Source organism: Anneissia japonica, unplaced genomic scaffold (genome assembly GCF_011630105.1).
Source record: "Anneissia japonica isolate Jap-2015-1 unplaced genomic scaffold, ASM1163010v1 scaffold585_len4108843_cov191, whole genome shotgun sequence".
In the NCBI taxonomy this organism is placed as follows: Eukaryota; Metazoa; Echinodermata; class Crinoidea; order Comatulida; family Comatulidae; genus Anneissia; species Anneissia japonica.
In genome coordinates this window covers 436,738-451,678 of record NW_022716829.1, presented here as the reverse complement: position 1 = coordinate 451,678, position 14,941 = coordinate 436,738, and the positions used below count along the sequence as shown (strand labels likewise).

The window sequence follows — 14,941 nt, the reverse complement described above, 5'->3', positions numbered from 1 at the left end:
AAACTCAGGTTGAAGTTAAGTAATTAAATTTTGTGTGAGCCCCAACCACACAAAAAAGGTCAGAATCATTAATTATTTCTTGTATACCGTACGCAATGGTTCCCTGGCCACTATTCACCAATACTCAAATCCACCAATCCACAGGGATATCTCTGGTCGCATTTCGAGAATTAAATCTGGTTGTACTAATATGCATAGATAGAATTATAAAATACAAGACAAAATTGTAAAAAAAAGTTTATTATGGCGCCACCTATCATCCTAATTAAGTTCGACATTGGATTATGTGGAACGCAGATTAATAATAGAATGGCGTGTTTCTTTTGAACTCTAGGCGCTGGGTGGATACATTTTATGAAGCTTATAGAAACAGTTGAAGATGTTTAAAGTAATTTTTCTAAACACTCATTTCGTAAACACATATAAAACATTGTTGCAATACATGAAACTAGATCAGAACACGTGTCGGCGTATACGAGTGTTAAACAGACCAGGGCGTTGAACAGGCTTAAACAACTCTATATACTTATTAATTTTAAGAAATCCAATACATTCTCAATAGAGTTATAGAAAATTGTATGCCGCCATGCTTTCGAAGTTCAATAACTATAAAGTGGCGTCGCAGCTTACATGGAGGTCGTTTTTCGTGGTTCAAAAGTTGGCCAAGCCAATTCGTAAAAACGTATACTGTAGTACAGTATTTGATCATTTTTCCTGACCAAACGTTTTTTACAAATCAAGATGTTTGACTTTTTAAAAATTAAAGGACACTCATTTGTGTATATAATATTTCTATTTGAATATATTAGTTGGTACTATTAGAGCAACCGAACAAAATCTCGATGGAATCAGTGTTCTTCTGTAGGACTTGGTCTATTTAATTAAGTGTTAATGAATGCTATATTATTATGTTAGTAATAAATGTTACTGTATACCATTCTGTTTACATTTCAGTTCAATATAAGCCGGGATCTGTGGCCAAACACGGTGAATATCGATTTTATTTTGACGTAAGCGATGTTTCTATGGACGATATTCTAACAACGGCGGAATTACGTCTGTTTAAGCGTTTTGCAACATTCAGTAACGAATTATCCGGAGCGTACACACTGACTGTATATCAGATAGTACATGATGCATATTCTGGGTATGTCGAATGTTTCTTTCTTGAAATAGGACCTATGACTAATGCCACTGTTTTTTAGGTACTGTAAAGGTGAAATCGAACTGGAGCCTGGAGCACCCGGAGTGTTTCGTGAGGCATGGTAAACGTGTGGTATAGGTTTAATTACACATCCTATGTATTGGATGTGGGATTTAACTTGATTTAATTTACAATATTCTTATACTATTTTTAAATACCATAGACCTACAAACAAGAACAATGAAGCAAATATTACTGATCTAACGTTTGATAAAGGGACACTAAAGTGCACTGAAATCATGTAATATAAATGTGTGCCCTTTATAAGCTCAATTTACGAATTAGGCCTAAAATAAAATATCAACATTTATTTATAAACAATGAAAGTGGCGATATTACACTCCAGCCGTTCAACAGTACACTTAGGGGAGAAAGCAGTATATTACACTGCGTCATTGCGGTCTCGCATAAAATTCTTTAAATACAAATGTAGTGCAATGATCGAACATAAAATAAAATAACAACACGAGAATCAGGGACAAATAAAATTGGACGCGGGATTCTAAAACTAACGATCATCGCGGGGGTAGGAGAATCCAGAAAAAAAAATATCAAAAGGGCCGACACATGTTATTGTGTGTACCGTGCAGGTAAAGCACTTTAATTTATAATTAATGGCATGATAACTCCCAGAAGAACTCGATCCCCATTTAAATTATCGGGTTACAGATTATTTCTGATTTTGCCCGAAGTATTATTTTCCCTCCCAAACTAATAGAGAAAGTGTCAACTGGATATGTTATATAAGCACGGATCTAAACGTGTTTCCTCTGTATTTAGAAACATCGGCCGTCAAGGATTGAACAATATTATATAAACATATCTAGCCATATATCATCGGTCACGTGGGTGGTTGAAAGAGCCGTAGTAGGATTTGTCAGAATTTAACCCCATGACATTGAATTAATTATATACATTCCGGAATTATAGTAAAAAGTCAGAGGCTTGACCCACTCGAAGAAGTTCATTTTATTGTGGTTGGCACGGGTACGAACTTAATCCATAAAAATCTGATATTACTCTCGAACCTCTACACATCAATAAAGTTTGGCAAAACGCAGTTATTATATCCAGCCATACTACAGCAGTCAACGACCTTTGGGTAGCGAATAATGTATTAAGAATGTGATTTCTGAGATGAATAAAATAATGAATGATTCATTTATACGAAATGGCGCATTGTTGCCAACATAGAAAGAGGAGACATCGTTTCCTTCATTGCGAAGAATTTTATAGTTATTTTGATGAACAACCGATGATGTAGTGTAATACATAGTACAGTACTACTATACTGTATAGATCTGTGTGACGTAGTACAGATTACAAGCCAAATCTTTAAAATGAGTTCGAGGAAATTGTTAATTAACAGGGTCAACCTATTGCCTTAGCTATATTTTTAACCAAAACTGGACCACGCACCGTCCGCAGATAAAATAGAAGAAAAAAAAAACTACGGAGCGATAATGAAAGTTGATTCATGTATGCCTATTTTTAACGCGATGGTTAACCACCGACATAAACTAGGCCTATTTAGCCAGGTTATGTTTAGTAATTTCAAGCTGTCTTTGAATTCATAGGCTATATTGCGTTTATTTCATACCGTATTCGTTAATGTTTACGCCATGAAGAACGACACGGATGCCACTATTTTAAATGCCTCGACCAAAATACAGTACCGTAGGCCTAATTAGGCCTATATTATTTCAATAAGCCTAATCTTTATTGAAATAATGTTTTTAAAGTATGTTGATACATACGCTATTTATAAATGTCATAATTAAATAAATATGTACTAAAAACAACCTTATTATTATTACCGTTATTGCATTATCATTTTTATTGCCACTAGGCCTTCATATTTTTGGGATTTGTTTATCATAACTGATATTTGATACCGTATTTGATTATTTTTCTGAATGTTCAAGATTCAAGATTCAATATTCAAACTTTAATTTGATCCATTACTTGCATATACACACAAATAAAACATACAATTCACAATATAAAATTATTAAAAAACATTAGTTTAAAATTATGAAAATTTAAAATTATCAAAGAAGGTAGTACATCAGCATATTTAAAATATTGCTTGCCATATGATTAATAATTTCAGAGTAAAAGAGAAACGCTACCTGTCAAACCAAGTGCTGTCGGCGGAATATCAGGGTTGGTTAGAATTGGACATTACCGAGACCAGTTTGCTCTGGCCTTCATTACCACGTGGACATCTTGAACTTGAGATCATCGTTGAGAATTTTAGAGGTTTGTAATATTCCAACAAGAATATAAACTCCATTAACCAAGTTGTTTTAAAAGAAGTGATTGATTAAATAAATAAAAACAAAACGTACCGTACGCCGGGTATATACTATACCGTACCGTATATATATCCGGCGTAAGTCATCAAACTATATTGTCGAATATATTATAACCTTCGAATAAACACACCAATTGAAACACTTAAGTTTGCAATTATTTTACTATGCTTTTACTATGAAAATCTAATTACGAATAAATTTAGGCATAATGATATATTTAAAAATTATAAGAAATGTGTTTTACGCATGTTTAAGAGGCAAATTTTCGTAATTTCAAACGCATTGAGAGAAAATTTATTTTAATATACAAAGTAAGCAGCTCTGATATATACCGTATTTAAGTCAATTATTTAAGCTCAACACAAATTGTAGTCACGTATTATTAAAATAAATTTGATGAGATATACGAGTTTTGATGAAAACCTATTGTATCTTGAAGGTTTCTCTTTTCAATGTATTTTTTTTCTGAATCTATATTGCAGGTGAAATAGTTAGCTCAAAGGATATCGGAATAGTTGGAATTTCAGATGAAGACGATAAAGAACCTTTCGTAGTGGCATTTTTCAAAACTTCACCAGAAACGCATTTAAGAAGGACAAGAGCTGCAAAAAAAAACAAAAAGAACAAGAAATCTGGATCTGACTCTACTTTAAGTGTAGAGTCAGCAGGAAAATCTAGAAAAGGTGAAGCCTCAAAAGAATATGATGATTTATGTTTTAAAGGTCAAATATTATCAAAATGATGTTAGGTTTTTCCCACTCAAACAACAGCCAGGGTAATGGCCAATTTTTTTTTTTTTTTTTTTTTTTTTTTTTTGTCAGAAGGGAAAACACTCTTCTGAATCTCGAATAGCCTTTATTATTGGCACAAATGTTGACGGGGGTTGGGGGAAGGGAAGAGGGAATGATGCTCTGGTGCTACTCCGGGTTTCATTGATTGAACAATTGTACTTGCACTTTAATTAAAACTTAATATTTGTTTTAATTTCCCCATTCTTATTACTATCTGAAATGTACATATTGTAGTGTTTTAAATAAACCATGGAGCCATTTGGTTACTATTGAAATCAGAAAACATTGTACCTGAAATTATGAAACTAAATCTATATTTATATCTGTGTTTATTCAGGAAACAAAGCTCGACAAAAAGAATGCCAGAAAAGAAACCTGTTTGTTAGTTTTAAAGATCTTGATTGGCAAGTAAGTTGTTTTATAGCATTTTACTAATCGCAAACAATCTGTTGGTAAAGCATAACACCCAGTATTACTGAAAGAGTTTCGTACCCTAGGAAACGTAAAAATAAATATTAATTATTGTCAGACATTATGGGAATAATTTAAACGAGGAACCTCACGTTTTTTGTATTGCCATATTGGAGAGGATCGAGTTTGATTTTTTTCCCCTAATGTTTCCTAACATTAGGATACTTTTAAAAAACAGAACGACTGCTCCTCTGAAAATTCCCTATTCGATGAAATTCAGTTTTCTGCAGGTCATCGGATCGATGTATAGCTGACTTTTTGAGATGCAATTTGGAAGATTGGCACATGCTTAATTTGTCAGTGCTCCCTTCGGATCTACGTGGGAAGGAAGTGGGAAAGCAGATAGGATATACAGAGCAATGGGAACGGAACCAAAGAATAAACTCATAAATTGAATTTATAGGCAACCGGATTATTTTACAGGGGAGCCGTACTTTCTTCTCCAGATTTTTTACTGGGTGTTATGCAACGATCTAAATCATAGTGAAATTTCAAAATTAATATTTAATAGTCCTTTTCTGGGATTATTTTATTGGAATTATCTTATAAAATCATTAATCCCTACTCATTACGTACTGTGTGAGTGTTTTTAGGGTAGGACAAATCACTCGCACGCACCGCATATATTTTGAATATATATACAATATTTTCCATTGTCAGCGTACAGTAGTACTGCAGTTTAAAATTCGTGGGGTCGTGCGCAACGTATGGCTGTTGAAGACGCGTTTGCACGACACCTCAATCACAGGAAGAGCAGTCCATTTTCAACAGGAACAGAAATTAAATATATAATTGTGAAATAATAGCACAGGCCGTGTTAAGATAGTCGATATTTTAAATTATTATGAATTAACGCAAGTTAAAGGGACGGCCTTTTGCACAGCGTGTCCATATCGTCTGGCTTTCATGCCAAATTAAAACATAAAGTATATCCCATTAGTGTAACATAACTGTCACAGATTACTGACACAGCGTTAACATAACTGTTGGTTTTTATCGGTTCTGTTTAGCGTCCACTTCACTTGGCAATGTGCTTAGTCCCATTTTGTTTGCTTTATGATTCATCTGCGGGTTTCATCGTAGTACGCATCAGCCGTGCTTCATCTGCGAGCCATTATAATTCCTAACGTGTGCAAGTGAGATAAGACTCTACAGTTTAATTGAGACAAAGATTTTGTCTGGCCAGGAAAGCTTCTTGAAACTATTGTGCTGTTCAACTACAAGTCATGACGTTTGAAGGAAATCTGTTACAAGATTCTTGTCCTTCTAAGCTCTATATGTTTTGTTACATTCGATGAAGAACAATGTGTATTTAACAAGCATAATTAAACTGTAACGAAAGCTATTTGCCAAGTTGAAACATTCTTGCCTGCAAATTTGCTTCAAGTAGCCTGACAAGTAGGCTATGTCAGAAGTAATGGTGGCATTTTACGATTTGACATGGCCTTATGATAATATAAAGGACAACGTTGATACAAAAGAAGACCCTGCCTTTCAGCCTAATGCTGTACAGTATGCCAAATTATGTCCATTACTATAGTTTAACCTGTCGTCATTGACTAAACTTTCACCTTTGTAGTTAGGATAAAGGTTTTAACATGTGTTAAAATGTATGCATAAGCCGACTATTTTTTATGATCTCGATACCTGTACTTACAGTATGTAGGGCTAATGTGTTTAAGCAATTTTGCTCACTCACACCTTTTAGCGCAGCCACACCCACTATGTCCAGAAGCGTTTTTTGTACATAAATTCATACAGTATCTATTCATAGTGAAGTAGTCATACTGAACGAAAGAAGAAAGCTTGTTGTATGTTGATGATGATTTGATGAAGATGATAATGATGATGATGATGATGATGACGACGATTATAACGGTGATAACGATGATGATGATTAGGAAGAGGAGGAGGATGACCACGACGATGTCGATCATATTAAAGATTTTACTCAAAAGTCGGTAATGCCTTTATTTGGACAATACCGGCCTTACCGGTCTAACAACAGTAGGCCTATATTATACAGTATCTCATTCACATTTTGCAAATCATAGTTCATTTTTTTCTTTTCAAAGGATTGGATCATTGCACCAGAGGGATATGAAGCATTCTACTGCTATGGCGAGTGTGCTTTCCCCTTGAACGGACACTTGAATGCCACAAACCACGCCATCGTGCAGACGTTAGTTCATCTGATGAGTCCGAAGCATGTGCCACAACCGTGCTGCGCGCCAACAAAATTAAGCGCCATTTCAGTGCTCTTCTTTGATGAAAGTTCAAACGTAATTTTGAAAAAATACCGAGAAATGACTGTGAAAGCTTGCGGATGTCATTAGTTAAAAGTGTCCATGGCTAGAACTAAAATGCAACTATGTATCCCATAGGGCGTATGCCGACAGCTGCATAACTTATTTTGTAACTTTTAATTACAAAAATACCTGCATGAGTTCATAGCCTCAGTCATTTTGAATATAATGAAAATATTTATGTTAATTCCGTGATGTGTTGTGTAGATTATTGTTATAAATAGCATCAAATATAATGTGGAAATATGTTTGGAAAGGTAAAAAAAAACAACTGTATTTTACTGTAATACAGTACCAGCTTATAACCAATACACCTATATCGTATTTATTGAAACAAAACTTACAATTATAACCTAAGAGAAACTATTTACATTAATAATTAACTTGCATTATAGTCTACCGTACCTCCTTAAGAAGTGTCTAACCTACTATTTGTTTAAGGGAGGCGACTATAACTTCAAGCATACGCAGACGTTTACCATGTTATAAGATGTATTTATCAAAACTTAGTATAGGCTTACTGTACAGCTAGAGTTTGGTCTTAAGGGGACTTGTATCTAATGTCAATGACATTCTTTCGATCAAAAACAATATTGTATAATGTAGTTCAATGTATAAAGTTGTTGTTATATATGTTTCGCTATTTTGTTAGTAATAAATGTTTAATAAACGTGTTCTATGTATTTAGATGAATATTAAATCCATTCTAATATTGCTTCTTTGACATTTTTAAACAACAATCCATTGATTACTGTACATACATTTAAAGAAATTTTACCAAAAAGTGACTCAATTTTACTCAGGCGATTAGAGTTCCTATAAGAACTCTACAGGCTAAAGTATCAGATCCATCTATCATGGCTCTGTAAGCGATTAGCGATTTGTCTAAAGCGTCCCCTACATTTTCAAATGATGAATGGTGGCGCTACGCAGAGGCAAACAAACGACAGATATTATGGTATTGTGTAGCGAAACTGAGTTTTGTGTGTGCTCTTAAACCAAAGCGTTGGCTTTTTCTTTGATTTGTAAAAATAAAATATATTCGAGGTGACACTTTATTGAGATTCATCTGTGAATGATGAGGACCGTCCTATTAGGCAGAAATCTTTCATTCGGATAAGGCCTAATGCTAATCTTATCAACAAAACTTTAATATTCAGTTGTGTATTCTTAAATGTTTTCTCATGAACCCTAAACTTTAGTTCATCCGTAGCACCTAAATGACTGTAAATACTTATCTGTAGTGACGCTACGCTTTGCATGTATAATTACAGAATTTTTTTGTTTATTTTTGTAGTGCAGTAATGGTTAAGATTTGTTTATAGTAATTATAATTGGTGCTAGGCAGTACCTGCTATAACTAAGCTCGATCTCGCTCTAATCTGCGATTGGCCCTAATTGGCATGATGACGTGAATCGCATCCTCATTTACATATTTCCTCCATGTTTACATAGAGCTCGCTGACCACTAGGTAGAATTACATGTGGTCGTGAGAGAAATGATGATTATCGTTAAGGTTGTTATTATTACCGTACATTATCATGTACACTATATTGTACATTACATTTATATTATATCAAACATTTTGCCTACTCTCATGTTTTCTTTCTTGAGCCTTGATATGGAAAATATGAAAACGTAACATTATAAATATTTTGTATCATCAATTTGCGAAATTTTCGATTAATCATGCAAACAAGATGATGATAAACTGTGATCAATGTATTATATAAATAAAGTATTGCAAAACTGATAACAATCGAAAGTAGTAGGCATATTTTAATTTATCTTTTGGGCCTATATATAATTGTGGTGTAAAAACAACGAAACCCTACAAATATCGAGGTGCCGAGGAGACAAAGGACTCCTCTCGCTTTGACCATTTTGGAAAACTACGTCTCGACAATCCCTTAATTTATACTGATCTCCCAGTCTTACAACTCAGTGATGGCGCCAGGACCTGACGGGGGGGGGGGGGGGGGGGCGGGGGGGGAAGGGGGGGGGGAGCGAATCGAGTCTCACTTGGCTGGGGTCCAGGGGGGCCGCTGGAAGCCACGGATATTTGATGAATTATGGCGAATTTTTATTACTTATTTGATAGGCATCGAGTTACTAAAATATGACTTCATGTAGGCTAGGCCTATGCTTTCTAATGTTGAAATGAGCTTCCAAAACCAAAACATTAATGAATAAAACAAGAAACAAAGAGTATGCAATGTAACCATCTAATTCATTTTCGACATTCTTGAAAGTGAAATTCTATATTTTGGAAATTTTGCATGAAATACGGTCAACCACGTTGTCATGGTCAAGGATGCTTCACCTATCACGATGTATTCCAACCATCAGGAGGCTATCTAAATTCTAAATGAGCATTTGTCATAACAGAACGCAATTTTTTTTTAATTAGTCTCATTGAATTATTATTATTATTATTATTTTATTTTATTCAGTATAAAACCAACAGCGATGAAAACCGCCACTAACAGGTTCAGTTTATCCTCTTTCTCTCCAGCCTTTGGTATTACTGCACCTATCTACACTTTATAACAGGAGGTACTCTGTTGTTGTTGTAGACAATATACTAACATATAATAACTGTCTCTTATACACATCTAGATGTGTATAAGAGAGCTGAGCAAAGCCTACCGTGTGTTCATCGGCGGAATACTCCTTGTAAAAGACTACAGAGAAAACCGCACCATATCTGCAGTGAAATAACAGGGAAAAGTCCATGTCTCAACCTAATAACACGGGAATATCATATCAGAGGTTATTGAATATGATACTTCAGAAATAAAAATGACAGAGTAAATAATAGCCTAGATAGGAAGGATTATACAGTACTACTGTATATACGATTCTACTATAATTGACAATGATAATTTTCTTTTCTTTATTTTCCTTGTGCCGCACCTTATCCATATATCATATCAAACAATTAAAAATTAACAAACAGTGAAATCTCAGAAGCACAGCTTATAATCGTAAAACCGTCTTTTTACGTTTTTACATAATTTTCAAATTGGGAAATGGTTAACAACTGTTGTAACACTGACGGTGGCGGCGCCCTACCTGCATGGTGGTGAACTGGATGAGATACTGAGGAAACTGAAATGCTAGCTGAAAGCGATGGCTTTAACAAGACAGAAGTTGAAACATGTGCTCAGGTTCGTGTAAAACTCGGCAAAATAGCCTTGCAATGAGTACTATTAGGTTAGGCTTAGGTCTTCCCTTACCCCATTTACAACCTCAGTTGTCAGTTTAGGCCAGGCCAGGCCTAGGCCCTAGCCTCTCTTTTTGGGCCTGCCGTGGACAATCGGATCCAGTTTCCACGGCCAAAATAAGTTCTACTAAGGCTGGCTAGGGCCTAAGCCTAGACCTATATTTGTATTGGGGTTCGATCACCTGTTTTATCCGGCGGGTCTAAACTGGCGCATACTACCACTTACCATTGCATTATCTAAACATTTAAATAATGTCAATTATGTTAAACTTCATTGATTTGTAGATCCTATGGCGACAAATCAAATGACCGAGTAAGGCCTATCTAGCCTATCTTTCGCCGTTTATAAAGTTATAAGTAGGCTAAAGTTGATCGGTGTAAATGAGGGCAGCATTCAATTCTTTGTTGAGATGAAGATAAATTTATTTAATTAGCTTTTTTGTTGCCCTTTCTTGCATATTGCCTTCATTGTGGAAGAAAAAAAACCCAATAAAACTGAAACTTTATTTCAAAATTATTATATGGTTAAAGAATAAAAGTGTACTTTGTTTATTTTGTTCTTGAAATAAACTTGCCAAAATTTTAATTTCTGATCTTTTTAATAAAAAAAAAAATGAAATAATAAACAGTTGAGTCTGTAATAGTAGAGAATGTTGTGTGCAGAGAGGCTCTAGGATATATTTTCTGGGGGGGAAGAGAGGGGCTGAGCTGTCTGACAAGGGGGACTTTTTTTTAGAATAGGAACCTCTGGATGGCTAGAAATGACACTCTGATTGTGACAGACGTGTTGGCTTGGCGTGGGCCTATTTTTCTATATTTTTTAGTCCAACTGCCTGATGAGCTTTGTCCAATGGTGGGGCTTGAACTGTACAGTGGGGGGACTTAAGCCCCTGCTCCCCCTTAATTTGTATACCCTCCATCTGTGGAAGTCCCTGGGCCCCCCTATTTCAGATTCTTCAACCCACCAAGTCCTACAGATTTCCTGAAATTGTCTTTCAACTTGAAACCTCTGCAATTTCATCTCATACAATCCCCTGGACCTGCCACTGATACAGAAATTGTTGATGACCTTTCCATAGTTAGAATCTTTTTTCCAAGTTTTTATTCACTTGACATTAGTGTCGTATTTGCTTTTTACTTCCAGCTGTTCATGAGGCTAGCTTCCAAACCATCCCTGGAGTCTCTGGATCTACACTTGTTTCCTTCTCATTTCCCTAAGCCAGGGGAAGTTGTAGAGATACATGGAGCCAGTGCAACCGGCAAGACTGAACTCCTTATGCACTTCATTTCTAAGTGTATACTTCCAAAGCGTTGGAATACATTATTAATTAATGGCATAGAAGCAGAAGTTGTTTTAATTGATACAGACTTTAAATTCTCAGTGATCAGGCTATACCAGATATTGAAGGAACAACTGATGAAAATTATTGATGTAGACTCCAACGATATATGTACTAGCTCATGGGCGGCTCAAACAGAAACATTATCTAGTAAAACACATTCAAAAGAACCTAGCAAGAAAGATCAACAGACCATAAAAAATGAAAAAGTATTAGAAGAACTTGTTCAATCTTGTTTAGACCGGTTATATCTAGTAAGATGCAGTAGTTCTGAACAACTGCTAATTACTCTGCATTCAATGGAAAATGTATTTTCCAAGCATCCTCAAATGACTGTACTGATGTTAGATAGTGTGTCATCTTTCTATTGGGAAGATCGTGTTAAAACTGGTGATAATTGGAAAAGCTTTGAAGCATTACAAGACAACATTATTGATTTACTACAAAAGTTAGTCCAGGATTATCGTCTGGTTGTTTTCTTGACTAAAAACTCAACATCACAACATTTTAAAAGTGGTAAATTTTCTCACAACCCCAACACTGACCATGGACAAATTGAAGCCTTTGATTGTAAATATTGGAGTAAATTATCAGCTCATCGATTGATTCTCACAAGAGATGATTTTCCATTTCCTGTAGTAGTCAAAGGAAATGAAATGTATGCATCCTATTTTGTGAAGGTTTTTAATAAGAAGGAACACCACCATTGCAAGTTTTATATAAATTCAAATGGTATATTATATGCATAATGTATGTACATACGGTTTTTAAAAAAAATAAATATGGATATTTGTGTGACCTGTGATTCAATTGTAAATCCTGGGCTAATAGATACCGGGGAAGGCTATAGAAAAGCTCAATTCAAGTCTAACATTGCATTTCAAGCAGTTGTCATCATAATGACGACAATTCTAAAATTAATTTATAGATTTATTTGCAAATACAGCTATGATAATTCATTTCTAGGTCATTTTATTATGAGAAGCAATAAAAAAACAACATACAAATTCCCACAACAATAAGATTAAAGATTTCTTTATTTGTGTCCTTTTCAGGAATCAAAATTATACAAAACTTATTTGATATTATTATGATTAAGAATTCTAATGGATAGTGGTATGAATGAGTTGAGTTATCTATTTGTTCTACAGGTTTCTGAGTTTAACCTTTAACCATCGAGTTGCCTGTTTTTAGTTAGAATTTTTTTCCAGTCTGATTCATAATATATTGTATTCTGTTACAGTCTATATTTCTTAAACCACCAAACCGTGCATAATTTCGAAACAGAAGGGACACTATACATGTATCAACATTGAATGACCACAATTTCCTTAAGAAAAGAAGATGTGTCATACCCTTAACGATTTTATCACAATGTGATATTTATTATTATTATTTATTGGGTGGGTGCCTACAAAGGCTAAAATGTTCTAAATGCAATGTTTTGCTACCTGTATTTATGGCCTTTCATTTCAATTCTAAGAAATTCAGACTCATCCTTATTTATGTTTTTATAAAGTATTTTCATCAAAAACACACAAATTACACCCAACTGAATCAAATAATTTCTCATATATCTATCCTTATATTGATAGATTAATTGGCTTGCCTTTAGCACCATTGTTTATTATCAATCATAAATATTCTTTATCTGAGCATTTATAATTCAGATACCTATTTATAAATAATTTTAACTCATCGAGTAATTTACATATAAAATTATATAAAATTTCTTCTACGAAGCTTGAGTTGTTTGGTATTCAGAGTTTGCTTGATGTTTGCTGTGATGCCATCTTCTTAAGCAAGGTACTTGGAACCCAGTGTCTACTATCCTCTGAAATATATAAAAAAAACAAGAATAAAATAAAAAAAAGTTGAACTTGACTAAGTTGAATCCAAAATGCCATTGAAATATTGTTCGACTTAGATAAAATTTGACTTACAGATTGTTAATCAATGGAAAACACAGCAATTTGGCATGTAAAATAAGATCAACTTAGGCAAGTTTAAGTGTTACAAAAATGGCAAAGGAGGAGAATAACTCATAATAACTTAGTTTACATTGTGAACCCTGGACAATGAACATATTGTGAACTAGTGCCAATGTTAAGGCAAAGATTCCAAGTTAGACATATTTCCAGGCGGGGGACATTTGAAAACGTAGTCGGACACACTAAAAGTATTTTTAATCATTCAGAACATCTGAAAAACTAGAGGATTCACTAACTTCTGACCATGATGTTTAAAACAACTACTCACACATAATGTTTTAAGTTTATGAAGGTTAAACTAAAGAGGGCGCTCTTAAAGGATACCTTCCAAAAATCTGGTGGAGACTTTCTCACACAGCCTCAATCGAGCTGATTAATGAATTCCTGTTCATAATAAATAACACTCACTGTATATGGAATGGTAATAACAGATCCTCTCATAGACTTTTGGCAAGCCAACCATATGCTTTGCGTAGTAAATTGGTCCACCCATATGCCTTGGCCAACCATAACCATAGATCCTGTTTAAAAAAACAAAAAAACAAAACAAAAAACATTTCCAGATGAGTTTGCTGTGATTGTTCATCAATCACTCAAACCTTCAACATAACATTTTTACCTGCACATGTATTATAGGCCTACTCTAGCAATTTTGACATTTAAACTCACCAGATAATGTCAACTTCCTCATCTCTTGATGCTATTCCTTCCTCCAGAACCTTAAAACCTTCATTGATCAGTGAGTACAAACTTCTTTCAAAAATTTCCTGTAAAATTCCATATTTGTTGTTAACGTCACAATTAAATTTTATTAGTCAACAAAATACAGTAGATCTACTGTAGGCCTATCTCTCGATTTGTAGGACCTAGATTAGAATTTACACTAGACTATGACACTATGTGAGGAACCATAGCCGTGCGCAATTTATGTCTATAACTGAAATGTATTTGTGATAGCTAATTCAACACTATTCTTTTGAAGACAAAATTCCAACATTTAAACACCTTTAAATGCTCTCTAAGATATTAATTTTCTTTTTTTTCCTTATTTTTGGGAAGGGGCATATATAATAATAAAACTTTATTTAACTACAGAAACACTTGTTCACCACAATGGTGTTTTTCAACAAGGCCGCAGCATGGCCCCAAGTGGGCATGCCCGCCCTCTGGCTTTTTGGATGGCCTACTTCGTTTTTTTCTGGCTAAAACCCTATATATATATGAGCTTAGTATCCATAGGGGGAAACTAAAACAATGAAGTGGTTAAAAACAGTACCATAAGGCGAAAGTAGT

General features: G+C 34.5%; 3 protein-coding genes across 3 annotated transcripts in view; 2 read left to right on the top strand and 1 right to left on the bottom strand.

Annotated features, from left to right (window-relative positions):
* The first annotated feature begins 893 nt into the window (after positions 1-893).
* On the top strand, positions 894-8,852 carry LOC117109950 (protein DVR-1 homolog). Its single transcript, XM_033252448.1, has 5 exons — positions 894-1,147; positions 3,318-3,466; positions 4,005-4,205; positions 4,651-4,721; positions 6,860-8,852. Exons 1-5 carry the CDS (start codon positions 909-911, stop codon positions 7,118-7,120), a joined length of 921 nt encoding a protein of 306 aa, XP_033108339.1. The 5' UTR covers positions 894-908; the 3' UTR covers positions 7,121-8,852.
* Positions 8,853-10,144: 1,292 nt separating this feature from the next.
* LOC117109930 (DNA repair protein XRCC2-like) lies at positions 10,145-12,679 on the top strand. Its single transcript, XM_033252416.1, has 2 exons — positions 10,145-10,261; positions 11,462-12,679. Exons 1-2 carry the CDS (start codon positions 10,208-10,210, stop codon positions 12,404-12,406), a joined length of 999 nt encoding a protein of 332 aa, XP_033108307.1. The 5' UTR covers positions 10,145-10,207; the 3' UTR covers positions 12,407-12,679.
* Positions 12,677-14,941, bottom strand: part of LOC117109929 (peroxisomal bifunctional enzyme-like) — a 16,356-nt gene continuing 14,091 nt past the window's right edge. Inside the window, exons 16-18 of the mRNA XM_033252413.1 lie at positions 14,318-14,415; positions 14,057-14,169; positions 12,677-13,491 (exon numbers count right to left, since the gene is read on the bottom strand). Of these exons, the coding sequence (XP_033108304.1) occupies positions 13,418-13,491; positions 14,057-14,169; positions 14,318-14,415 (285 nt within the window). The 3' untranslated portion in view covers positions 12,677-13,417. The remainder of the gene's footprint in view (positions 13,492-14,056; positions 14,170-14,317; positions 14,416-14,941) is intronic.